General features: G+C 47.6%; 2 protein-coding genes across 2 annotated transcripts; both read left to right on the top strand.

Annotated features, from left to right (window-relative positions):
- Positions 1-975: 975 nt before the first annotated feature.
- On the top strand, positions 976-5,038 carry MRPL51 (mitochondrial ribosomal protein L51). The gene is made up of 3 exons (XM_082205294.1): positions 976-1,149; positions 3,751-3,858; positions 4,668-5,038. The coding sequence occupies exons 1-3, from the start codon at positions 1,062-1,064 to the stop codon at positions 4,862-4,864; spliced, it is 393 nt and encodes a 130-aa protein (XP_082061420.1). The 5' UTR covers positions 976-1,061; the 3' UTR covers positions 4,865-5,038.
- Positions 5,039-14,501: 9,463 nt separating this feature from the next.
- Positions 14,502-23,442, top strand: VAMP1 (vesicle associated membrane protein 1). Its single transcript, XM_082205314.1, has 5 exons — positions 14,502-14,809; positions 17,914-18,040; positions 18,271-18,429; positions 20,074-20,125; positions 20,448-23,442. Coding segments are annotated over exons 1-5 (357 nt in total). The 5' UTR covers positions 14,502-14,807; the 3' UTR covers positions 20,465-23,442.
- The last annotated feature ends 3,691 nt before the right edge of the window (positions 23,443-27,133 follow it).

Raw genomic sequence — 27,133 nt, 5'->3', positions numbered from 1 at the left:
CACGTAGATGTCAACGTTTCCCTTTTTAAAAAGGGAAATTCCTTTATTCCGAATAGGATTCCTCGCAAGAAAAGGGAAAAGTTGACAGTTGACAACTTAGACTCTGCAAAATCGACTGAACATGGTTTCTTTCCGTCCACCATCACCGCATGGAAACATTATGGAACGAAACTTTTATTTGACAGCTTTCATTGGAATATAAGTCACCACAACTCTTTCGTCAATATTTTCTTTCTTCTTTTTGTTAAGGCTCTGCATTCCATTTCGACAATTATTTATTAAGTTTTTTCTGCACTGTATTGCTATTTGCCATTTAAAATCAATGAAATACATTTTTTTAAAAATAAGCTAAACAAGAGCTCATGGATTTTTTAAAAGAGAGTTTTTAAAACATCTTAAAAGTATAATACGGCTCCATGCAAATCAGTAAAGCTCAATGTTTCTGCATAGAACTAAGCTCTGGATCTGATGGATTGCAAATTAAGGACGGGACAGTTACGGGTACCTGGAGGGTTTTTGGTTCGTAAGAGTCCCAAATAGTCTCACTACCAGCCCACCTTTTAACCTTCTATATCCACAGTGTCAGTTAAAACGCCCCTCCCCGATCGCAGTTGAATTATCATAACATTTCAATGAATGTTTGTAAGCAACAAGCAATTAAGCACGCAAAATATGCCGCACGTTTGAAAAAAGGGTGAGCTCTGATTTTCTCTGCTACCTTTTCCTTCTAGGTAGGGAGATGCTGTAATCCATTCGAAGTCATGATAAAATCCCGAATTTCTTCACTGATTTCTTTAAGCAGCTCACCCCCCCAATTAATTTATTTAAAGTTTCTTTCTTTGTTTTTTTTTAGCCCCTTTTATTCAGCCCTAACCAAGCATTCCAGATTGTCTTGAATTTCCCCCCTCTTTCTAGCTCTATGGTAATTTCATTCACTTCCCGTTAAAAAAAGAAAAGAAAATCCTTGACCGGAAGTTGTGAGGAAGCGATGCATTCTGGGAAGGTCCCAAGATGGCGGAAGTTGACTCGTGAGGGAAGCGGTTTAGGAACTCGGGATCTCGATGGCGGCGGCGCTGCTCTTGTCAGCCTCGCGGGGCTTGTTGGGCCGCAGTTTCCTCGCTCCCGGAGTAAGCCGGCCATTCAGTACGGGTGAGTCAGCCCGTCTGCGCGGAGGAGAAGTAGCTGGGGCTGGGGCTGGGGGGGAAAAGTCGCCTGGCGATGACGTCACCGGAGTCATGTCTCCGTAGTTCCCATTACAGTATTTGAATGCTTAGAAAGCCGACCTCGTGTATCGTGTCTTCAGGGTTACGCAAACTTGGGTCTCCAGCTGCTGTTGGACCACAGTCTCCAGGGAAGGAAGTCGATGGGCTGTAAGGAGCCAGGGAGGTAAAGTGGATAATAATGATGTGATTGTATATTATTAAATGGAAAACTATCTATCTATACAGTGACAGATAGGTAGCCGTGTTGGTCTGCCATAGTCAAAATAAAAAAATTCCTTCCAGTAGCACCTTAAAGACCAACTAAGTTAGTTCTGAAGAAGTGTGCATGCACACGAAAGCTCATACCAAGAACTAACTTAGTTGGTCTTTAAGGTGCTACTGGAAGGAATTTTTTTATTTTATCTATACAGTGATACCTCAGGTTAAGACCTTAATTTGTTCTGGAGGTCCGTACTTAACCTGAAACTGTTCTTAACCTGAAGCACCACTTAAGCTAATGGGGCCTCCTGCTGCTGCTGCTGCCGCGCCGCCGGAGCACGATTTCTGTTCTCATCCTGAAGCAAAGTTCTTAACCTGAGGTACTATTTCTGGGTTAGCGGAGTCTGTAACCCGAAGTGTATGTAACCTTGAGATACCACTGTACAGTCATACCTCGGGCTGAATGTGCTTTGGGATGAGCGCGTCCAAGTTGCACTCTGCGGCAACCCGGAAGTAACGGAGCGCAATGCTTCCGGGTTTCGCTGCTTGCGCAGACGCTCAAAATGACGTCATGCGCAGAAGCGCCAAAACGTGACCCACGCACGCTTAGACGCGCAGACACGGGTTACGTTTGCTTCTAGATACAAACAGGGCTCCGGAACGGATCCCGTTCGCTTCTAGAGGTACCACTGTATCTATACAGTGGTACCTCGGGTTACATACGCTTCAGGTTACATACACTTCAGGTTACAGACTCTGCTAATCCAGAAATGTACCTTGGGTTAAGAACTTTGCTTCAGGATGAAAACAGAAATCGTGCTCCGGCGGTGCGGCAGCAGCAGGAGGCCCCATTAGCTAAAGTGGTGCTTCAGGTTAAGAACAGTTTCAGGTTAAGTACGGACCTCCAGAACGAATTAAGTACTTAACCTGAGGTGCCACTGTATCTATATATATATAAATGGAAAACACACATATAAATTAGTTTTCCATTTAATAATGTACCACATCCTTATTATCAACTTTATCTCTCCTTAGAGCCCCTCAACTTCCTTCCCTCCTGCCTCATGGCTTTCAAAATTAACCTTTATATCACTGCATTTTATACGTTTTCCAGTTCTAATTATGCTCATTACAAAACACCTCAAAAGTTAAATAAATATAAAAAGGGAGAGAATTTCTCATTACAAGTCTTCAGACAACCCTGCTAGTGATGTTCCTTGATTACAATAATCTTTCAAATATATAAATTTACTCCAGTCCTTTTGGAATACTTGATGATGCTGGTTTGGGATTTTTCATGTCAGCATCTGGGGACCCAACTTTTGAGTCACGCTAGCTTCTGTGAGCTTGTTCACTCAGATCAGAAGCAAATCCTATTGATTTTAATGCTGCTTGCTTCCTGGTGACTTAATCCCTAGAAACAATTCCTAGTTAGCGTTCATCTCTGCCTGGCGCATGTAGATTTGACTTCAGTGGGGAACACTCCTGCAGAGGGGTGGAGTCAACCCTTCTCGTGAGGGGTGCTTGTGGGGTGTCCCTGTTTAATACCAGTGGCGGCTAATCCTTTAAGGGTCATAACTATGTTCTGCTTTGTTTCTGGACCCAGTTTAAGATGCCAATTTTCCCTCCTGTAAAGTGCCACATGGGTCCTCAGACTTCAGTACCTGAAGGAACACTTTTTTCCGTAAGTCCCATGAGCTTATCAGCAGAAGCCCTTCTCTAAGAACTCTGGCTGCAATATTGTACACCTTCTGAAATTTCTGCTCCTCAGCTGTAACCGTTATGCTGTAACTGTTAGGCTGGCCTCGGTCCAGTATACCTGAAGGAGCATCTCCATCCCAATCATTCACTGAGGTCCAGCTCCAAGGGCCTTCTGGCGGTTCCCTCACTGTGAGAAGTGAGGTTACAGGGAACCAGGCAGAGTGACTTACTGATAGTGGCGCCTGCCCCATGGAATGCAATCCCATCAGATGTCAAAGAAATAAGCCACTATCCTACTTTTAAAAGACATCTGAAGGCAGCCCTTTTTAGGGAAGTTTTTAATGTTTAATGCTGTATTGTGTTTTTCATATTCGATTGAGAGCCGCCCAGAGTGGCTGGGGAAACCCAGCCAGATGGGCGGGGTATAAATAATAAATTATTATTATTATTATTTTATTAGCATGGGTAGGCCTTGATCCCAAGTTGCCCACATCTAAATCTGAGTAAGTAGTATTTTTGGACATATGCAATGTGAGAATTTCCAAGGTGAGTGCCTAAAGAACAGATCCCAAAGGTGGAGTTTTTACAATGACAGATCTACCATTTCTGGTCACTTTTTCTCTTTCAGGAATCCCTGACCAAATGCGTGTGCGGGAGCCCCCCCGCCCCAAACCAGTTGATCGATGGACAGAGAAACGAGCACTGTTTGGGGTCTATGACAATATTGGCATTCTGGGTAAATATTGGGAATGCAGAGTTACTGAACAGATAAATCGGGTAGCGTGCAACTTTATGTCAGCAAACACAGGCTTTCTCTTCCTTTCCTCCCCACCCTGCAGCCCTCCATAGTTCCCCAATCTGCTCTAGAGGATCCCTCAACCCATTGCTTTTTGAGGGAGGAGGAAGGCAGCTGACATTAAGCCTCACTCTCGGGGAGATGTGCCGGCATTTGGTGACAAGCAGTAAGGGAAAGACATGTTTATCTGTTAATAGGTATTTGTTAGGAGTGTGTCCCAACCAAAGGAATGCACGTGGCAGATAGTTAACTCTTTATTAACACTCCCCCTCCACCACTTTATGTACCTACCCCCGTCACAGCCCAAGACTCTGCCTGCATGGCAACTGCCTCTGCTCCTCCCTTTTCAGTCCTCTCCTGGTGGTGGAGAGGGTGGAGAAACACATGGGCCCTACACTTACCTGACCTGCCTCTTCCTCTTGTTCTTTCAACCCATCCTGTGCTCCATCCTGCAGCTCCGAAGCTTCCCCTGCCTCCGACTCTTGCCCCCTAGCCGATATAGTTCCCCAAAAATCACTGACCCCTCTGCCCCGGGTCAGACTCCAGCTCCTGCCAATCGCTGACAGCATTTTTATTATTACTTTCATGCTCAGGAGGTTGGCAGGGCAGCATAGGTGCCTTGGGAGGCGTGTGCAAAAGAGGAAAAGGACAATGTCTGGCTTTTCGGCCTACAGCCCCAAGGCTGACCTCTTTTTTATGTCTGTTGTCTCTCTCTCTCTCTCTCTCTCTCTCTCTCTCTCTCTTTTTAGGGGACTTTAAGGCACACCCCAGGGACCTGATTAACGGCCCCAAATGGTTACGTGGCTGGCGGGGGAATGAACTTCAGAGATGCATCCGCAAAAAGAAAATGGTGGGTGACCGAATGTTCGTGGATGATTTCCACAACCTGAACAAGAGGATTAGATATTTGTACAGGCGTTATAACCGCACTGGGAAGCATCGCTGAGAGCAGCTCCTCGTTCGCTAGCATCTGTCCCGAAGAACATGGTGCAAAATATTTGCTCACGTTCTTAGGGCTCTAAAGAGAACTGTGGATGTGTAAAGTTGTTCTAATGATCTTATTCTGATTATGTTTCCATTGTATGCCACTTCGTCTACCAATATATTCTTGTACAATGTACTAATGTCCCATTGTGAGTGTACTGCTGTGACTTTTTTTTGGTCCAAGGGCTACATGTCCTAGTAGAGATATTGGGAAGGGCCATACAAGCTAGTGATGGGTGGCACCACTTTGTAATGTGGGCTACATTCCAACCATGCAAAAACCAGAGGTTGCTACACACATTTCCCCCCATCTGTCATATGGTCATCACAATGGAATGTTTAGGTGCCTTTCCCCTCCAATGAATTATTATTATTATTTTATTCCATTAAAGAGAAAATCATCTCAAAGCAGTTTACAACACATTAGAACATAAAATAGAACAATCCAGAATAAAACGAATTCAAGCTTCAAGGAAAACATTTCAGATCCTTCTGTAAGTGGCATCTTGCTTTCCTCCTATTTATTTACCTACTTAATTTATATAGCTGCCCCATAGCAGAAGTACTCTAGGAAGCCAATGTGGTGTATAGTCGTCCCTTGGATTCCAAATGCCTTGGACGTTTTGGCTCACGAACTCCGCAAACCCAGAAGTGAGTGTTCCGGTTTGCGAACGTTCTTTGGAACCCGAACGTCCAACGGGGCTTCTGCAGCTTCCAGTTGGCTGCAGGAAGGTTTTGGAAGTTGAACGGACTTCTGGCATGGATTCCGTTTGACTTCCAAGGTATGACTGTAGGGGTTAGTGTGTCAAACTAGCACCTCAAGCCTGGGCAGCGTATATGGAGGTCCTGGGACTTGCACCAGCATGGCTGTAGGACTTGCGGGAAGGAGGTGTACAAGGCGCCATCCAACTGCCTTAGGGACTCCACTAAGGATCTGTGTAGGGTTTACTCCTTAGCCCTTTCTTCTCTCGAAGATATCCCACAAGGAAGCTTAGTTTTAGGATCAGAGTTTTCCTTCTAGATGGGCTACTTTCCCAGGTTGACAGGCCCCATCTGCCCCTCACTTCCCACAACAACATGTGCAGAAACTGCCTTCTTGACCATTGGATCCACTCTTGGTCTTGTCCGCTCAATCTGCCGGAGCCTGTTTTCAAATGCAGGGGATCTCCATAACTCACTGAGGGTTTGAGACCCATCAACTGCCCTCACCTGGTTTAGCCAGCCAGTCTAAGTCATTCCTGGGATAGACAGATAATTTATTACGGTCGGAGACCAACTTATAAAACACACTTGGGGGTACAGTCACAGAAGAAAAACAAACAATTAAAACAATGTACAACAATAAATTTAAAAACAATGTACAACAAAAAACTACTGCAGGGAGTTGATCCAGAGTCACACATGGAGCCGAGTTTGGGGATTTTCATAACGAACTAGTTTGAGTTGGGAGATGGTCTGTACCTACAGATCTGTACACAGAATCTGGCGACCATTCATGTCGTCTTCTGATCTTTGCCTAACAGGAAAAGGTTGATTTTTTGCATTTCCGGGAGGTCAGCGAGCCTCACCAGTAGGGGATCAATGGTCTCACTACGTGCCTCTTCATAAAAGGGACATCTAAAGAACAAGTGATCTGGGCTTCCTATCTCTCCCAAAGAACAGACGCAAAGTCTCTGAGCATATGGGACATTTTTAAAGGCTCCTTCCAGGACCGGCGAGGGCAGAGCCGAGCTTCTGGCAAGTGTAAAGGCCCTTGCATGTTTAGATACGAGAAAGAAGAGATATGCTGCCAGTGCGGCTAGATCTCTCTTTATTTCTCCAATTTTATAGTCGGGGCATCTAGAGCAGCCCTGTTGTCTCTCGGTGTCTATGATTCTTTGCCTGACCGTAGCTTTTGCCTGGCTCAACCCCATCATTCCTGGGGTGTGGCCGCTGTTGCATGCTGACAGCTTATAGGAGCCACAGGTGAGAGCTGAGTGCAAGGTGGGGACCAAAGGTGGAAAACTATCCCAGAAGGAGCACAGTGTGTCCCCACCAGAGGTACTATCCCTCCCTTAGCACCCCATACACCCTAGGAGAGGGTTTAGGGCTGCAGTAAAAGCCATGTGAGTGATCAGCAGTGGTGCCCTTTGAGTCGTGCAATGCAACAGCAGCCAATTTAATTCACAGCTGAAGTCCTGGAAAGGGGGGGGGCAGAATGAGTCAAATCCCTCTTCCACTTTTCATTCTTGTGAGCGCCTTTCATAACAATAGATTGTCATTGTCTTTAAGAGGAATGCTGGACATGTCTGTCGCATAAAGTGTGAATTGCTTGTAAGTTGCAATAATAGCATTACTGATCACATCAAAGTGCTTCATGAAATCTTTGCATATCACCCTGTTTGACAGGATGTGATTGTGTTGTAAGCACTTTTCTGTCAGGGTTTCTGTCATCAGTCTTAAGATGGACTTGGGAATAGGCAAGGCTATTCTCAAAAATGTGATACCGAGCAGTAGCAATCTTCACAAGGAATCAGGGAAGGAAATTCAAACATGCAGGGAGCATTAATAAAATGGCAAACTAATTTGGCTGCATAAAGTACAGAACCATTCCAGATGCAATACTGGCTGCCGTGTTACTTAAAAGCACTTCAGGAGGGAAACAGAATTAAGCTCTAATGCGTCCAGAAGACCAGTGTCAAAAAACAATGCCCTGCCAAAGAAGTCAGCCTTTTCTTTTGTTTGAGATTAGAATACATATTTCTGTCAATGGTCGCCAAAGGTGAGAGGAATAATAAACCTGAAGCCAGCCATTATTTTTTAAATAATACAATATTAATAACACAATAAATAATATAAATAGTAAACTGGTCATCAAGGTAGTTTATATATTTAATATTTTATAAGCCACTTTTCTGCATTTAAATAATCACAATTTTTAACCATTATTTTGAGTGTAACAAAATTAAGTGCACAATCAATAATATTACAGTGGTACCTCGAGTTAAGTACTTAATTCATTCCGGAGGTCCGTTCTTAACCTGAAACTGTTCTTAACCTGAAGCACCACTTTAGCTAATGGGGCCTCCTGCTGCCGCTGCGCCGCCGGAGCCCGATTTCTGTTCTTATCCTGAAGCAAAGTTCTTAACCTGAAGCACTATTTCTGGGTTAGCGGAGTGTGTAACCCGAAGCGTATGTAACCTGAAGCGTATGTAACCCGAGGTACCACTGTACTAGGTGAAATGAATCATCAGCTATAGAAAAGAAATGAAATTGAGTCTGTCTGAATAAAAATATAATGTCTGATTTAGCACTGTTCAGACTCAAGCATGTATTCCAAAACCACGGCACCACTAGAGAGAAGGCCCTGTCCTTGTCAACAATATTTCAGAGGTCAGTGTGCCAGAGAGCACACTGGCTCAAGAAGGTTCATATAGAGAAGGCAATTATAGACGGAGGAGGTCCTGAAAATATCTTAGGCTGTTATGCAATTGCTCCTCTCTTTAAATTTAGCCTGTGACTGCCTCTCGTCTGTCTGGTAGATGTTCTATGCCTAAGAAAAAACAGGAAAAGGGCTCAGCTTTTCTCACAGGCATATTCTTGCTTTCTGGCTATTGCGAATTTTGGAGATGGCATTACAAACTACGTGGGCAAGGCGACAGTTATTTTTCTGCATTACAATTTTCATACGGACCCTTCAACAGGTTCCTAAGCCAGCTTTTAGAAACCTAAAATGACAACAACAAAAATTGAAACGTTAATACGGTATAAAAGAACATATAAAAGCAGCAGAAATAAAAACAAACACCAAGCAGCATGAGAGTAACACAGTTTGGGAACATAAAAAGGTCTTTTCCTGGTGTTGAAATAACATCCAAGGTAAGAGTAAAGGACCCCTGGACGGTTAAGCCCAGACAAAGGCGACTATGGGGTTGCAGCGCTCATCTCGCTTTCAGGCTGAGGGAACCGGTGTTTGTCCACAGACAGCTTTTTGGGTCATGTGGCCAGCATGACTAAATCGCTTCTGGCACAACGGAACACCGTGATGGAAACCAGAGCGCATGGAAACGCCGTTTACTTTCCCACCGCAGCGGTACCTATTTATCTACTTGCACTGGCGTGTTTTCGAACTGCTAGGTTGGTAGGAGCTGGGACAGATCAACGGGAGCTCACTCTGTCATGGGGATTCAAACCGCTGACCTGCTGATCGGCAAGCCCAAGAGGCTCAGTGGTTTAGACCACAGTACCACCCTCGTCCCCATCATGCATCCACCATCACGCAAGCTTCCCTGTGGGGAGAGCATTCCACACAGCTTTCCAGGGTTGTAAAGACTGTGGAGAGAATAATTGGGTGCACTCTTCCCACCTTGCATCAAACCTATACTTACAGGTACCATAAGAAAGCTGCAGAGATAGTGCAGGATAGGGCACACCCCGGAAATGATCTCTTTCAGCTTCTGCCTTCTGGAAGAAGGTACAGGATTATAAAGACTAGGACTAGCCGCCTGTTTTCTATTCAAATGCGATTTTGGTTTTAAACGCAGTGTAAGGTAGCCTTTATGTGAGCATATTGTATTCAGTTATGGGGTATCAGAGTTTTTAGGGGCTAACCAGGCTGGGATAGCAGGATTGTGGGTTTTTGAATGTCTGATGTAGATATTTTCAATTTCGTTGTTCTGTATGGGACAATGACAATAAAGATTATCATATCGTAACATCGTGATATATCACCAGCTAAACATTGTGAAGGGACGCGGGTGGCGCTGTGGGTTAAACCACAGATCCTAGGACTTGCCGATCAGAAGGTCGGCGGTTCGAATCCCTGCAACGGGGTGAGCTCCCGTTGCTTGGTCCCTGCTCCTGCCAACCTAGCAGTTCGAAAGCACATCAAAGTACAAGTAGATAAATAGGTACCACTCTGGCTGGAAGGTAAACGGCATTTCCGTGCGCTGCTCTGGTTTGCCAGAAGTGGCTTAGTCATGCTGGCCACGTGACCAGGAAGCTGTACGCCAGCTCCCTCGGCCAGTAAAGCGAGATGAGCGCCACAACGCCAGAATTGGTCACGACTGGACCTAATGGTCAGGGGTCACTTTACCTTTACCTAAACATTGTGATAGACCAATATATCATGATGTCTGAAATAAGCATGTAGAGGCGACTGAGGTAATGTCCTGGCAACTGCTACTACTTAGGGGTCCAAAACTGATGCATTTTTACTTACGTATAATGTATTGTTCCACCTGCTATTTTATAGTACAGAGCAACAGGGCAGCAGGAATCATGAGAGAAGTGATGGCTGGCATCACGGTTTTTCCCATATCACAGTTTTTCCCATAGCACACACACATATTGTGTTTTGTGATATTATCGCCATGTCAAATATTATGGAACCATTATCACGATGATGATGATGATAATAATAATAATGATAAAAAAATAAATTCTATTTATACCCCGCCCTCCCCAGCCGAGACTCAGGTCGGCTAACACCAAGTATGAAACAATTGATTAAAATACAACTTAAAAACAATATTAAAATAGAACATTAAAATGCAGCCTCATTTCAGTAGAACTCAAATCAAAAAACTTTTTGGGGATGAAAACGTCAAATCTTTACCAAGGCCTACTGTCCAGACTGGTCCTACGTGGGCCAGAAAAAAACAGTCAGGGAAGTCCCCAATTAGGAGTTCCATCATAGAAGGAAAAAGGAAAGGGGGAGGGATGCAGACTTCAAACCGATTTTGGACGATGTATTGATACGTTGCCCAGACCTACAACCATCCTCATCTCATGGTGGTCGTCCAGATTCTTGTGGGAAACCAGCGAGCAGAACATGAGAGCACAAGAGACTCTCCTCTCCCATGGTTTGCAGCCACTGGTATTCAGAAGTATTGCTGTAGAGACAGAGCACAGTTATCATGGCTAGTAGCCATTGATAGCCTTCTCCATGAATTTGTCTAATTGTCTTTGAAAGCCATCCAGGTTGGGGGCCATCACTGCCTCCTCGGGGAGAAGAGATGTGGGTGGCTCTGTGGTCTAAACCACTGAGCCTCTTGGGCTTGCCCTTCCATTGCACCAGAAGCGGTTTAGTCATGCTGGCCACATGACCCGGAAAGCTGTCTATGGACAAATGCCGGCTCCTTCAGCCTGAAAGCAAGATGAGTGCCGCAACCTCAAAGTCAAATTGAACTGGACTTAACCGTCCAGGGGTCCTTTACTTTTTTACGTACCTTGGGGAGAGAATCCCATAGTTTGACTACGCCCTGCTAGGACGTGTTGAATTTTTTTTAACCTTTCAAATTCCCAAAATAAGGGATGCTAAAAAGTTGCAACGTGACTTGGGAATTCAAAAGAAATTTGGGTTAAATTAATATAATTCAGTTTTGCTCGGTAAATTACATCAAAAATACCGACTTTTTAAATTTCTGAGGAATTTCTTTTTTTTAAAAAAAAAATTTTTTTTTATTAGGTTTTCACATTTTATATAGACAACAACAAAACACAAAAACAAACACAAAAAACAACAAACATGTATAATTTCCGAAAAACTTATTTTCTAACCCTGGTCCTTGACTTCCCCCCACCCCCTTCCTTGCATCCCTATTCCCAAATTTATGTCAGCAAATTGGCATTCTCTTGTCCATCTTGATATTAGTCCTTTTATAAAGAAAAAAAAAAGCAAAAATAAATTTTTCTAAGTTGGACCCCAATTCCCTTCCATCGATTTCCCATTTTGTCTTGAATGATAATCTTATTATCTAAACCCCCTGGTCTTGAGTGTTGTTATAATTAGTTCCTTCCCTCCCTCCCATCCCCGATTTGCGTCCCTTCCCGAAACATGTCTAAAATGACAGTTCTTAGCCCGGGTTCCTCACGTCCGAGGCTCTCAAGTCTCTTTCAGTCCCTCTCCGCCGGTCTTGTTGGTAATCCTTTATGTTGGTCATCGAATCTCGAAAGAGTTCTTTTACAATCAGTCCATAGTCTCTTCCCATATTTAAAAACAGCTGCTGGATAATTTCCACAAGGCATGAATCTTGAAAGTAATCAAGGTCAGAGTCTATGTGGAGGCCCCAATTATATTTCTTTATTCCAAAGTCCTGAATTTCATAAACTCCCAGGGCCTCCACTTTCATCTTCTGCATCTTTCGTAGACCTGTAGTAGATTTAATCCAATAGTCTCCTTGCTTATATTCCCCAGGTGTCAGCTTCTGGTTAGTGTTTTCCCACTTCACTTTTTCTCTTTCTTGTTTTGTCTTCTCCTCTTCTTTAGTTATCATTTCGAGTTCAGCTGTGGATTCTTTCTCACTCGGGTCCTCATTACATTCAGCAGAACTACTTGTTTCAGAAGTCAAGGTCATCAATTGTTTGCTCATAGCCATAGTCTGCTCTTGTAAGATTCCCACCAAATGGAACATCCTTTCGATTTCCCCCAGTATCTTTCCATCCACAGCCATTGTAATTCCACAGAATTCCCCCTAGAGGGAATCTGGTTACTTAGTGTTCTTTTCTCCAACAATCCTGTATCTTGTTATTGTTTCTTTATTTCCAACAATTTTAGTTCAAATGTAACTCCTTTTAATCCAGAGGAATCTTAAGTTGCAATTTTTCACTATTAACAGTCCGTTTGACAGCTTTGACAGCTGTCAAACTCTGTACCTCTTACACAAGCTCCAAAACAGGACGCTCCCGGGCCCGGGAGGGGGGGTTGTTTACAGCAAAACAAACGACTTCCAACACTCCACTCTCCTGCTCAAAGTTACTTTTCCAAATCTTGGAAGTTACTGTCTTTTTAAACTCACCCTTTACAGGGTAGGCACTCCAGCTTAGTTCTTATATCGTTGCTCTGGATCGTCTGCAAGGGGGGGGTGCGGACTTCCTTTTAGCACACCCCCTGATCGTCTCAAATTCAAAAGGTAAAATTCTTAAAAGTCCAATTCCAATTTACTCACAGGTTCTTCTTTTCAGTCCAAATTTCAAGGAAGGAAGTCAGCGCTCTCCAGTCATGGCTCGCGGCTTCACTCAGCGGCGGTAGCGATCGACTCTCAGCACCGCGCCGTCCCCCGTATCCCCTCCGCAGCCTTTAAAAAGGCTCTTCGCGAATCAGGGGGGGTGCTTGAGGTGCCCACCGAGTCTTCAGTCCGCAGGCTTCCGCGCCTGCGGTTTTTAAGGGTCCCCGTGTCGCCGGCACGGCAAAGACCCATCCACCGCTGAGCCGATTCCCTCCGGAGCTCGGAGGGAATCCGCCATTTCCAGATCGCGCCAACCCTGGAAGTCCCCTAAATTTCTGAGGAATTTCCAGTCATTTAAAACTTGTCTTATTATTCTTTTAAAATTGCATAAAAATAATTAAAAACATTTGCCTAGTATTTGCAGTAACGTATATATAAATATTTTATTATTTCTATATTATAGTATTTTATATTGTATATTACAATTGCACACACATAATTCACTAATGTTGTGCTGTAGTTGTATCTGCTTCTTTTATCAGTGTGTTAAAAATTACTTGTCTGCCAGTGCTAATACTACGGCCATCCTAACGGGTGGGAATTGACTTACAATGGCTTCTTCAAGACTGGGGACATTCATTCACGCATATGAGCCGCCTAATTGGAACTGGCAGAGAGTTGTTGCCCTTTGAACTCCCAACTCTGCCAGATGACCGGTTCTGTTGCATCACATCAGATTGGCTTGCCAGATCTGTCTGAGAAGCTAAAAAGCAGAAAAAGCCAGAAGACTTGATGAATCTGCAGCTCAGCATGGCAGCAGGATGTGAGTTCAAGCCCCACAGGGGGCAAAAAGGCTCCTGCACAGCAGGGGGCTGGACTAGATGACCCTCGTGGGCCCTTCCAACTCTACAATTCTTCAGGTTGCAGCAAAAGACGCGTTTATCTAGTCTACCTCTTTCCAGCCCAAATCCAGCGCTCAACTGAATGCAATAACAAACGCCCGCCTGAAACCCGGAAGACTCACTGCTGACCAGATGGAGCAGTGTTCTTCCTTTTGTTGTTGTTTAGTCGTTTAGTCGTGTCCGACTCTTTGTGACCCCCTGGACCAGAGCACGCCAGGCACTCCTGTCTTCCACTGCCTCCCGCAGTTTGGTCAAACTCATGCTGGTAGCTTCGAGAACACTGTCCAACCATCTCGTCCTCTGTCATCCCCTTCTCCTTGTGCCCTCCATCTTTCCCAACATCAGGGTCTTTTCCAGGGAGTCTTCTCTTCTCATGAGGTGGCCAAAGTCTTGGAGTCTCAGCTTCAGGATCTGTCCTTCCAGTGAGCACTCAGGGCTGATTTCCTTCAGAATGGAGAGGTTGGATCTTCTTGCAGTCCATGGGACTCTCCTCCAGCACCAGAATTCAAAAGCATCCATTCTTCGGCGACCAGCCTTCTTGATGGTCCAGCTCTCACCTCCATACATCACTCCATCCTTTCGCCCCTGGTCAAATCCTGGCTCTCTCCAGTGACCTCGACACGCAACTCTCCCGCTTCCGCCCTGGGGGCCAAAAGAAAACCCCCAAAGCATCAGAGAAACGGAAGCTGAGATTTCATGCTCCCGTCTAATAATTCAGGCAGGTCTGGGAGAGCACCGTCGAAGTATGCAGATGGAGTAGGGCGCTGATTGGCTGCCGGGCGGGGGAGTGTCTCTTTCGGCGGCCGAGAGAAGGTCCGGCGTGAGCGCCTATTGGCTCGCCGAGCTGGGCCGGCAACAATGGGGGGCGTGGCCAGGGCCAGAGGGACCGCCCCCTCGGGCCGCCTATAAAGCGCGCGGGGCAGCAGCGCGGCTCCTTCTGCAGCAGTCGTTCTCCGAGCGCCGGCGGGAGAGGTTCATTGGCGCGGACGCTCCCCCGGCTGGGCCGTCGATCCTCGCTCCGCACGCTCCGTCCAGCGCTCCGGAGGAAAGGGGTGTCCCCGAGCCGAAGCCGGCCATGTGAGTAGCCGCCGGGCTGGGTGTTGGGTGAGGAAGCCCGCCCTGCCCTGCCGCGGTCCGTCCTGCGCTGCGCTGCCGCCTTCCCCTGCGCGGCTGCGGCACCTGCCGAGTTGCGCATTGCAGCACCCGCTCCCGCCCCCGCCCCCGATCTCCTTCCCGCCGTCCCTTCCCGGCTGCCCGAGACTGAAGTCAGATGGGGCGCGGATGGCGCAGCCTCCCGCCCCAGGTGGCCGCGGCTCTCCGGCCAGCTGCGCTTTCCTCCTGTATTTTTTGCCCGCAGCAGTTGTCCGGCTCTCCCCTCTGTCTCCCGTGTCCCGCAGCATCGCTTCCCGTTCGAAACACCGGCTGCTCGTAGCGAAGCTAAGGGCGGCTCCGTTGTGTGTGTGTGGGCTAGGAAAAAGGCAATCGATGCGCGGGGATGGCTATGGGGGGCTTTTTCGCACGTGACGGTGCCTGCACGTGTGAATGTAAATATGCGGGAACGGTCGAAAGGACGGTGGTCAAGCCAATGCGGGTTTTGCGGTTGGGGTAAAGCAGAAAGTCGCCCAAACCTTTGGGTTGGGTGTCATGTGTGACCGAGGCGGTTCTGCCTGGCATGTGCCACTAGGAGCGGGGGAAGGGAGTGCGGAAACCTCCTTTGCATGAGCTTGTGTGTGGAGGAATCCGTCAGAGCTCAGCAAAATTATATTAAGCTGACCCTAGAGATCTGGGTAGCAGATATTGAGGGATGGGAGAGAAGAGAGACCTGTGGTTTTGAGACAGAAGGGTGACTTAGAGTAGAAACACTCAGTTTTGTCTCTGCTTTCCTTTGGACTTCTGCAACTATGAAGTCTTTGCCGTCTTCCGTGAAAGCATGCCTCTATCCATGTCCTTTTATCTATGGGCCAGCCAATGGCTGCCCAGTGGTGCTGCCCCAAACACCTTATGGCAGATTGTGCTAGACTAGTCATTGGTCTAGGATATCCTGGTACCTTCGTTCCATGCCCACAGTTGCCATGCAAGAAGCCCAGCTTTCTCTCAAAACTGGGGCTTAACTGCTAGTTCCCCTGACCTCTCCTCTCTCACTGCAGGAAGGAATTATTATGGCAGCAAAAACCCAAGGATATTGGTAGCAAATTTCTCCTGTGGCAAAGAACAGCAATGGTCCAGCCTTGTGACACAGCAGTTATTTTGTGTTTGCCCACACCTTAACAGACCTGGGAGCTTGCTAGGTTTCCCTGGATGCTGAAGAAGCCGTTTGACCTTGTTTGCTGCGACGTTTGCTCTGGCGGTGTAATCGCAGCCACAGTATTACAGAGCTTCACACATAGACATCCTAGGAATCCTTACAACAGCCCTGTAAGGGAAGCCAGTCCTCCCATATTGCAGGTTGGGGATGCTTAGGCGGATAGTGGATTGCCTACAACTGCCTAGACTGTTGCTGAGGTGACGTCCTGGGCTCATAGCTCATACTTGCCCATGATACCTTCTGTGTCGCCCTGATTTTATCCCTCATGGACAGGTGTCCCTGGCAGGTCAAAAACCAGTTGAGGAGCAGTAAGATCTCACAGCATTGTTGCTTATTATCAGCTGTTTGTATTCTTGATTTCTATCTCACTTGGCGTGTTTAGCTTCAGTTGCAATCTCTGTAGCATTTCCTAGCTTAAGAGCATTAGATGAGCCACACTAGATCAGGCCAGCGGCAACCCAGCCACATGCATCTGGGAAGTTGTAAGAAGGGTATAGAGGCAAAGGTTCCTGCCTCTGTTTGTCCCCTAGCAAGCTGGTCTTGAGAGAGATGTTTCCTATGAGCCTAGAGGTCTACTTTGGCTGTCATGGCATGTGGATGTGGAGACCTGTCTTCTAAGCCAGAAATGGGGGACCTGTGGTCTTCCAGATGTAGATTAGCGAATCGTGTAGATCCATCCCAGTCAGCATAGCCAGTAGTTAGGCATATGGGAGTTGTAGTCTTACAACTGTTGGAGGACCACAGGTCCTCCATCTGTGCTCCAAGCCATCTAAGCTAGTGGTCTTCACTGCGTCTTGTACAACCCTTTGCTTGAGGTTCTTCTTGGGTGACCTTGAGTTCCATGGCTGGGCGAAGAGAAAAGCTTCTCCTGTGCACAATCATCTGTTTTGAGTCTTTCTTTTAGCTTAAGGAAAAGCAGTTGGGTGCTCTTCACTTTCCTTCATGGGGAAAGTAGCCCAACTCTTTGATCATTTTTGGTTACCCTCTTCTGTGTCTTTTCCAGCTTTAGAATGCCCTTGGCTGCCTTCTGTTCTGCTAGGAATACAACATTTGGGGCTGTCGTTTCTAGTTGCAGTTTAGTTGCTTATCTCTGTGGCTGAGGGCCCCAATGTGCCACTGTGGGTATCTGGGTGTCCTCAGCCACGCCCTTGCCGCCCACCAAGGCACATTGCCTCTCCAAGTTTCCAAATTTTTAATTTTTTTTCCTGGGTGGGGGTATTGTTTTGGGGACTTTCCTGTTTTTGTGGGGTGTTTCCTGCTTTCTTCTGTCTGTGTCTTATCTGTCGGGAGGGATGTGTTAATCTTTTGCTTGTTGTGAGGCTGATGGGAATGTTCTGAGCACCAACAGTTTTTCTTCTGTCGTGCCCACAGCAGTCATTCAGCTCTCCAGAAGTGCCCCTATTCCCCCATAGGTTGGGGACATCTCTTTGGGGCGAGCACCGGACACGTGTGACCACTTCTCTCCCCCCCCCAATAATATTTATTATTTTCAGTAGATAAACATAGTATAGAAAAAAAGATTAACATAAAGACAAGCAATAAATAAAAGAAAAAGAGAAAAAAGATACATACAGCATATTACCACTTAATTAATTAAAATTAAGTACCATCCATCTTCATAAACATAGTAATTGACTTCCTCAAATCTCTTCCATCCGAATTTCTTAGTAATTATATGTAGCAGTTTCCAATACTGTATCAGTGTTTCAAAAGACCATATCACAGTCTTAATCATATTACATAGCTTTCCTTATTGTACATTTTCTTACTTATAAATTTAATTTCATTTTAATCCTAGGCCTAATTGTTTCTTTCAAGTGGTTGCATATCTTTAATATTAGTGTGACCACTTCTTGCACCTAATTTGCCTCCACAGGTCTGATCCAGCTCAGCAACCAGGGACGGGGCAAGAAGGGGAAGAAAATGCTGGAGGCCCCCCTGGAGCACCCCCAAATTTGACCAGCAATCGCCGCCTGCAACAGACCCAAGCGCAGGTGGAAGAAGTAAGTTGCTTAACCTCCTGAGCTGTTCTCGTTGGGTCTTCATGCATTCTTCGTTTCCAGGTGAATTCAGCTGTCCCTCTTCTCTTCTCTTCTCTTCTCTTCTCTTCTCTTCTCTTCTCTTCTTTTCCCTTCCCTTCCCTTCCCTTCCCTTCCCTTCCTTCTCTCTCTCTCTCTCTCTCTCTCTCTCTCTCTCTCTCTCCCCCCCCCCCGCCTCCATCCCTCTCATTCAGGTGGTGGATATTATGCGTGTGAATGTGGACAAAGTCTTGGAGCGAGACCAGAAGCTATCGGAATTAGATGAAAGAGCAGATGCGCTCCAAGCTGGTGCTCAAGTATTCGAAAGCAGTGCAGCAGCGCTCAAGAGAAAGTATTGGTGGAAGAACTGTAAGGTGAGCTTTGGAGGGAGGGGGAGAGCACAGCAATTTTACACTGGTAGATTGAGACAACAGTCACAGTCCTATTGTGCTGCTGTTCCCTGAAGTGGAGGGGGAGGGCCCATCTATTGGAAGTAGAATGAATGCTCTGAGATTCCAGGTTCAATGTCTAGAATTTCCAGAGAAAATATATGTATGGGTAGCAGGGCTGGGGAATAAAAAAATCTGTGCCTGAGACTAGAGAGTTGCTGGTAGTTGTAATAAGGTAAAGGTAAAGGGACCACTGACCATTAGGTCCAGTCGTGACCGACTCTGGGGTTGTGGCACTCATCTTGCTTTATTGGCTGAGGGAGCTGGCGTACAGCTTCCGGGTCATGTGGCCAGCATGACCAAGCCGCTTCTGGCGAACCAGAGCAGTACACGGAAACACCGTTTACCTTCCCGTCTGAGTGGTACCTATTTATCTACTTGCACTTTGACGTGCTTTTGAACTGCTAGGTTGGCAGGAGCTGGGACCGAGCAACGGGAGCTCACCCCATCGTGGGGATTCGAACTGCCGACCTTCTGATCGGCAAGTCCTAGGCTCTGTGGTTTAACCCACAGTGCCACCTGCATCCCTGGCAGCTATAATAAACCATCCTTAATCAACCTGATGTTCTCCCTGATGTTCTGGGCTCCTAAGCTCTCTTCAGCCCCAGCCAGCAGATCTAGTGCTTAGGGATGATGGGTACTGTCAGGGGTTCAGGAGCAGAGGCGAGGGAAAGGGAGGAAACAGAGAGCGAGGGGGAGGAGGCAGAAGAAAAGATGAGTGATGACGACGACCTGAGATCTCCGAGTCTTTCCAGTGAATCAGAAGATTCACAAAAAGGAGCACCAGTGGCCAGGGCAAGGGGGGAGACTAGGGGGACACCCCAGGAAGATAGAGCCAGAGGGGACTCAGAGGGGAGCAGTTGGAAATCGGGACCAGCGTCACCGCCAGAGAGCAGGGATGAGGAAGGGCGCCAGGGATCAAGCGCTGGCAGCTCACAACAGGAGGGAGGGCACGAGTCAGGAGTGGCCACACCTCCATCGGGGAGCGAGGAGACGGTTAGACGGAAGGTGGAAGGTTGGGCGCGCGCACCAAGTTCAAATGCACAGGAAAGTGGCGCAGTAGGCAGCCCGGAAAGGGAGCCAGGTCCTAAAGCCCGGCGCAAGGAGACAGAAGGGTCCGGGGGGTCAGCGTCAGAAGAATCCCGGAAGGAAGAGACCCCGGGGGGCAGAGGGACCCAGAGGAGAACTGTCAGGCGGAAAAGGTGGAGCAGGGCTAGGATATTAAGTTGGTGCACAAGGGGCGGAGACTCAGACGGAGCTGCGCCGATCTAAGCATAAGACGTAGGGTTGCGCGCAGCAGCTTGAGAATGGAGACTGTAACTCAATAAAGACTTTTATTTAATGATCGCTGGTTGGCGTGATCCTCTGTGAGCTAGGATCTGAAAGCAACCCTGACAGGTACTTACAGTGCCGGGGGCGGGGGCAAGAGGTTGGTGGTAAGAGGCTTAGCGGATGTGCGGTCTCACTTGGTACGAGGCATCTTTTAAAATGCCCACCTTGGTGAGATGTCTGTCTGCGCGGGGTGCTGTGTTGAAGAATGTGTGAGCTCACGGTGACTCTTCTCCCCAGATGATGATCATGCTGGGAGTGATCTGTGCCATTGTGGTCATCGCAATTGCACGTAAGTACCAAGGGGGGAGCCAGGGGGGACTGGGCTTGTGACCCCTCCCTGAGCACCGGATAAACAGCACCGGCCTGTGGGTGTGAAAAACTCTACCTGCTACCTCTCTCCTCTGAGTGATGCTGAAGACCAGCAGACCTGTGACCCTGGTGCCTTCTAGGATAATGGGGTTGTTTTGCCTGCTGGATGAGGGCAGAGGCATGGCAATAAGGGTGGGCCTTCCTTTCCTTGGATGTTCAGCCTGTGTTCAGTGTGGGAGGCTTGGTGTAACATGCCCTCTTGTTCTCTCCCCTCTCTTCCTTCTGTTGCTTCCTGTCCCCAGTCTACTTTTTTACCTGAGAATGTGGTCCCTTCCCCCCTCCCTCCCCAGTCTGCAGCCTCCTTTCCCCATCTCCCTTTCCAGTCCCAGGTGTTCCTCCTCCCTCCTCCTCCTCCTCCTCCTTTCCTTTCCTTTCTCCCTTCATTCTGGCTTAGTCATCAGTTTTCCTTTTGGTTCTGTTTGCCTTCCATACGAGACTTTAACGCACTGTTTCCAGATTTGAGTTGATTCCCCCTTCACAGCTGCTGCTGCATCAGACTCTGAGCAGGCCACCTTGCCTTGGAGGGTGGCAGCGGGACGAGAGGAGGAAATGTGTGGGGTGGTTGAGTGACGCTCGCGGGTTTGAGGCCTACTCTAGGTGTCCGCTTCTCTTGCCGTGTGTTTGCTTTGGGACAGCATTACTTACATCTCTACAGGTGGCGGGAGGAGAGAGGAGGGGCGAGCCCCCCCCCAGCACCAGGGAGAAGATTTGGATATTGTGACCCCAGGATAGTGTTCCCTTAATGTGAGGCATAAGCTCATGGTGTTTGCTCTGTCTGCAGAAATTCTGGTCCTATGAAGACGGGACATCTCTTTGCAATCCTCGAGCAACACTTGGCCTCATGAACCCTAGCAGGAAAGATGTTGGTTTGACCCAGTCTCCTCTGCTCCGGGGAGCAAGCGCACCGTTCCTGGAGGCTTGCATTCCCAGGATAGTCAGAAGTAGGGTCAGATATGCGCATCTTGCAGTTCTGTGGCCATGTGGTTTGCTGGAACACTCCGGCACTTAGATGGAGCTTGCTGTTCAAACAGCAAGTCCCAGGCTACTTGCTTCTTAGCTGGAGCCCAAGTCCTGCTGCAAAACAGTATCAGCATGTCCCTCTTTGCTCTTAGGGAGTCGTAGAAGGGTTTCCTTCTAAAAAGCAGGCCTGCTGTGCAATGACAGGCCTGAATTCTTACCTAGTTTTTAGGCTTCTTGGGTCAGAGGTGGTCACGCAGAATGCCAGGGTTTCCAGGGACCGCTTGAATGCAGATTCACATACATGCCTTTCATCACTCCTGTTTTTGGCCATCACTTAATGATGCTCCCAGTGGTGAGCATGTGTGTATGAATTCATGCTTATTTTGCCACCTGACATGCTATGGAGGTGCTGTATTGATCCTGATTGGAAGAGAAGCCCAGTGCAAATGGGTTTTAAATCTGCTTTAGAGTGGGTTCAGCCATGCCTGCCAGTCGAAGACACAGGAAGTGGCATAGCTATGAAGCACAATCACAGAGAGGGGTGGGAAAGAGAGAGGCGTTTGGGTGTCCCAATATGGCTCCAATCAGAGTTTGGCCAGAAAGAGAACAGTGTTGAAGGGTGGAAGGAGATCTAGAGACTGCAATGCTCTAGGACAGGAATGGTCAACTAGCGACTGGGGGCTCCATTGCGGCCTCGGACAAAGCAATATGATCTGGGCCCTTCAATGTTTTGACCCAGGAATACTCTCCCCATAGCATGCTGTGAAGGTGCTGACTCTTTTTGCATGCCCACTGCCACGCACCAGCATTTCATTTGCAGAGCCCATCTCCTTGATCTCCCCCCACCTCCCCCCACCTCGGGGGATGCTTCGAGGAGAACAGGAACGCCGAAGCTCTCTGCTGGTTTGGATAAACCTCTCCTGTCTCAGCGGAGCTGTGCTGGCGGAAGCGCAACACACCTGAAGAGGATCCGGGGTCCGTGTTTTGTGACGCTGCTGCCACTTTGGGGAGGAAACACAGTAAGGTGTTTAAAGAGGCCTCTTGATCTCTTCCGGACAAGATCTTGGTTTTGATCTGCTGCCGTCTGTGTTGAGAGGAAAGCCTTCCCGGCTGCTTTCTTTTGCTTTCCTTGTCTGTTCTCATGGATGTTGTATGTTTTGCCTCTCTCTCTCTCTCCCCCCCGCCCCCTTGTTACCTCTCCACTTGCTCCATCTCTTTATGCATGGGCAAAAAAGTTTACCCCTAGGCCCTCTGTGCCTAAAGCAAGGGACTTTCTTTCTCTATGCAGAGGACTTCAGCCGCTTTCTCACGCACGTGTGGTTTCTGTCTTTGTAAGGAACACAGCCGTAATATTTTTTCCCTCTGGCATGTGTCGATTTACCAGCACATGTACTCTTTAATCTCCGCCAACAAACACTCCTCTGCCACCCAGAATGAGTCTGCGTCCTCTGTCTTGAGTGTTAGTGAGAAGGGGGTTGCTGCTTTTAAAGTGGGAAGGGAGAAGAGCCCAGGTACAGTGTTCTCGAACGGCTTGGCTCCCAAACGCCGCAAACCCGGAAGTAAATGTGTTCCGGTTTGTGAATGTTTTCCGGAAGCCGAACATCCGACACGGCTTTCTCGTGAGTGCAGGAAGCCGCGCCTTGGTTTTGGGAGTCAAACGGACTCCTGGAACGAATTAAGTTCAAGAACCAAGGTACCGCTGTACTTAAAACGTAGGCCATAGCACCCCCTGGAAAGGTACCCTACCTTTAACGCTGTAGATCGTAGGTGAAGAATGTAGCACCTAGACAGGAGCAGGAGATCTTGCAGGACTAGTTTACAGCACAGCCGGGTCCACGTCCCTGCCTGCCTGCAGCAGCAGCCATGCTGTGCTCATGCAGATCCTTTGCTCAGTAGACTGCGGTCAAACCTGCACCCTGCTAGAAGGAACCTTCATATGCAGCCTAGCTGGTGTCTGCGTGGTTCTCTCTCATGCTTTGCACTTGTGGGTGGAGCACGTTTGTCAAGGGGTTGGCCACAGCTGGTGTCGACTCTTCCATCATGAAGGGCTTATGAGCAGCCAGCAGAGGCCGGGAGGCTTGCTATAGTGAGAAATGGCCTAAGCCAGGGCAGCTCCTGACCGGGACCTCAGATAGCCATACCGTGCTTTGTTCCTCCTTGTCCTGCCTTCCCTTATCTTAACGGGCATAATGCACCTTCTGTTTCCTTTGCATAAACGAGCTAAATTCACTGAAACCATCAATATGAGCAGAATAAAGTGTGTCAAGATAAACCAAACACCTGGCCTTGTAATTTTCCTAATTGGGATCTCTTTCTGGCACCGTGGAAGTCAAGTCTTGTAGAACGACCACCTGGGATACTGCAGTTGAGAGGTCTGAGCAGGAAAGCCCAGACTAGACTATCTGGAGGCTGCATTGGTGTGTGTGTGTGTGTGTGTGTGTGTGTGTGTGTGTGTGAGAGAGAGAGAGAGAGAGAGAGAGAGAGAGAGAATCAGCGGTGGTCCCTCACTCTGTGAAAAATGAGGCGCTTTCCCCTGAAGTGACATGTAGGAGGCCAAACCGCATCTCCTGCATGAGACGAGAGGAGACCTAAACACAACGTTTATGCTTCCAGGGCAGAGTCTTGGGTACAAGTGTAACTCGAAGTAGTGGAAGAAGCTCCATTTGCACTACATAATTGGTAACTTAATTTTTGTACCATGTCTGTTCCAAGAAGAAAACCGGGCTGTTGCAGAAGGAAATGAGAAAAGCACTTCAGGGATGTTATGCCATATGCCACAACTCATGCCATTGCTATCTTCGTAGTATGTTGATCATGTCTGGCAGACATCTAGCTTCCATCATCCTTGACCATTGGGCCTTACTGCGTAGGGGTTGAAAGGAGTTGTCAAATGACACTTGGAGGCTTCCCCGGTGCTGGTGCTGCTGATGACATGGAAGTCGCACATGAAGGTCCTACACAGCAGACATGTAACATAAATGTATACATTTGAGGGTACAAAAATCTAGGCAATGCAGTTGTACCATGGTTGACTGACGCCTTGCGAGTCAAATGTTTTGGATCCCAAATGCCGCAACCCTGGAAGTGAGTGTTCGGGTTTGCGAATGTTCTTTGGAACCCGAACATCCGGTGCGGTTTCCGATTGGCTGCAGGAGCTTCCTGCAGCCAATCGGAAGCTGCACCTTGGTTTCCGAATGTTTGGAAGTGGAGCAGACTTCCGGAATGTCTTCCAAGGTACGACTGTACTTTGTCCCTGTCACATAGATATTGTGGCCTATGGAAATAGGACTGTTTCCTGCGTACTTGCATTGTTCGTGGTCTTACTCAAAGGATTGCTGCCTAAATCCCCTCCTCTCATTGTCACACGTTGCTGAAGGATCTTCTGTCTCTGCTGTCGGATGTATTCGTTTTCTCTACAATCTGTCCTGATTTAAATGCAAGGAGTGTGTTTGTTTTGCTACAGATGACGCTGGAAAAGCAGAACTGTCCTACAATATATTAAACAGCTCGATGTCACGATCCCTAGCTGCAGTGTATGAAATGGCCGGTTCCATCTTAGTGTGGGCATGTTTAGCAAATCCAATCAGCATCTGACCTTGGGCAATTATTTAAATACTGGAGTGATGGAGGGATAGGGCTGGGAAAACGACAACTTGCAGTATGCTAGCATACCCAAATAGTTGAATATTTTTCCTGGTAAGTCACCATCACTATCTCATAATTGGATTATGTGCATGGAATCCTGCGATCATTGTAACTATGCAGCCTCCTGCCGAAACGCTGAATACATCACCAAGAAGATACATTAGGGTTGGTTGACAAAAACCAGGTGTTTTTTTTAATAATAATAAAAAGTACAGGAGAAATGGAATCTGCTCAGTGGGTTCCTTGCGCTGTGTTGGCTCCTGCAGTTGTTCAAGAGCAGCTGAAGTGGGTATAGGATCACCAAAGGGATCTCTAAAACATCCTTTTCAACTACCGGGGGTGGGTGGGTAGTTTGCAACAAATGTATGTGTGCCAGGGTCCCAAGTTGTCCACCTGCAATCTGTTGTGGTGCTGTGTCAGTACAGCAGCAAGCAAGCAGTAAATACCTTGAGGCAGTAAATACTTTGCAACGCCAGAGGGAGCCCTGGCAGAAGAGCAGGACACCTTGCCGATACGGGAAAGAAATAACGCAGACCACTTCCTGCAGCCTGGGCAGTGCAATTTTCTGTGGGTAAGAAGCACTAGACTTTTAAAATCAGAGGGGCTGTCTGAGAAGATCCTTGCCTTCCTTGGCTCTGCAGGACAAATGCAGGTGCAAGACCAGAATTGGTGAGAGCGCAAGCAGAGGGGATGTAAGCTCACCTTCCCTTTAGTGCAACTGTGGGGAACATGTGAGCCTTGCAGATGCTGTTGGCTTGCAGCCATCCCTGGCTACGGACATTGCTGGCTGGGACTGATGAGGGCTGTAAGTGGGAGGGGCTGCAATTTAATTGTAGAGCCGAAATGCAGGCTGTTCCAGTTTCAATTCCAAGCGTTTCCTGCTAGGGCTGGGAAGTGTCACTGTCAGTCAGTAGACAGATCCAGTGGTCTGAGTGTATAAAAAAGCTCCCTGCATAGTCCACCAAACAGCTGACGGGCTGCAGGTTCTTTACCTCTGACTTGTACCATTATGTACACTTAATGTTCATGTTTGTGTGTGTACACACACACACACACACAAAACCTCTTGAATGCAGACCTGTTTTGCTAATGCCTCTGCACCCATTCTGTTCTTTGTTTGCATCACACTATTAGAAATGGGGAAAGGGTGCTGAAGTTCATCCTCCTGGCTTCTAGGAGTTACATTGTGCACTTACATCAGTGTTTCCCAAACCTGGGTCTTCAGCTGATTTTGGACCACAACTCCCATCATCCCTGACTTGCTAGCTAGTAGTCCCAAAACAGCTGGAGACCCATATTTGGGAAAACACATAAAACAGCAATCATGTTGTGAGCAAAAGCACCTCCCACCCATTAGAAGAGTGGTGAGGCCAAGAGCCAAGCAGGACCCAGATTCTTGCTGAACGCCAGATCCCCAGAGGCAGTCTGCAAAGAGGCTGAATGTAAAACAGGCCCCTGAAAGGGATAACACAGCTGGCATGAGCTCTAGCAGCTTCGGAGCTAACCTTTGGCCTTCTAGATGGTGCTTGGCTACAACTCCCAACATCCCTGACCATTGGCCATGCTGGCTGGGACTGATGGAGTCCCAACAACAGTCAGAGGGCTGCAGGTTAGCCACCCATCATAAGGTACCCTTGGATGTGCTTAATGGGTTGAGTCTTAACAAATTCATGGACAGAAGTTGGTAAAAGCAGCACAGTTTGAAGCAATCCAAGCCTTGGACTCTTCATATTCTTAGAAAGGGACTGTGGCTCATCAACTTGGGAAGGTAGCCCATCTAGGAGAAAGATAACTCTGACCCTAATCCTCTGCTGCCTTGGGGGATATCTTTGGGAGAAGAAAAGGTTGAGGAGTAACCCTGACACAAATCCAGAGATGGGTCCCTAAGACGGTTGGATGCCACCTTGTATGCTGCCTTCTGGCAAGCCCTCTAACCCACCTGGTGCCAAATACAGTTCTGTGCTTTCCTTTGGACCCCATCAATGAGGTCAAGAGGGAGGTCTGGGCAGTCCAGGACCTCCATACACACTTCCTAGGCTTGACTACAGCGGTTGGACTACACCCCTGGAGGCACACTCCATGATCTCTCAAGGCCTATGGGTACCAACAACTGATGTTCTCGAACAGGCTTCCTCAACCTCAGCCCTCCAGATGTTTTGAGACTGCAATTCCCATCACCCCGACCACTGGTCCTGCTAGCTAGGGATCATGGGAGTTGTAGGCCAAAAGCATATGGAGGGCCGAGGTTGAGGAAGCCTGTTCGAGAAGATTTACCTTTGAATGGACCAGAACAACACCCCGTGTGTGAGATGAGAGAAACTGA

Source organism: Podarcis vaucheri (assembly GCF_965113315.1).
Source record: "Podarcis vaucheri genome assembly, chromosome: 17".
In the NCBI taxonomy this organism is placed as follows: Eukaryota; Metazoa; Chordata; class Lepidosauria; order Squamata; family Lacertidae; genus Podarcis; species Podarcis vaucheri.
The sequence above is the reverse complement of the archived record's forward strand: the minus strand, read 5'-3'. Positions and strand labels throughout refer to the sequence as shown.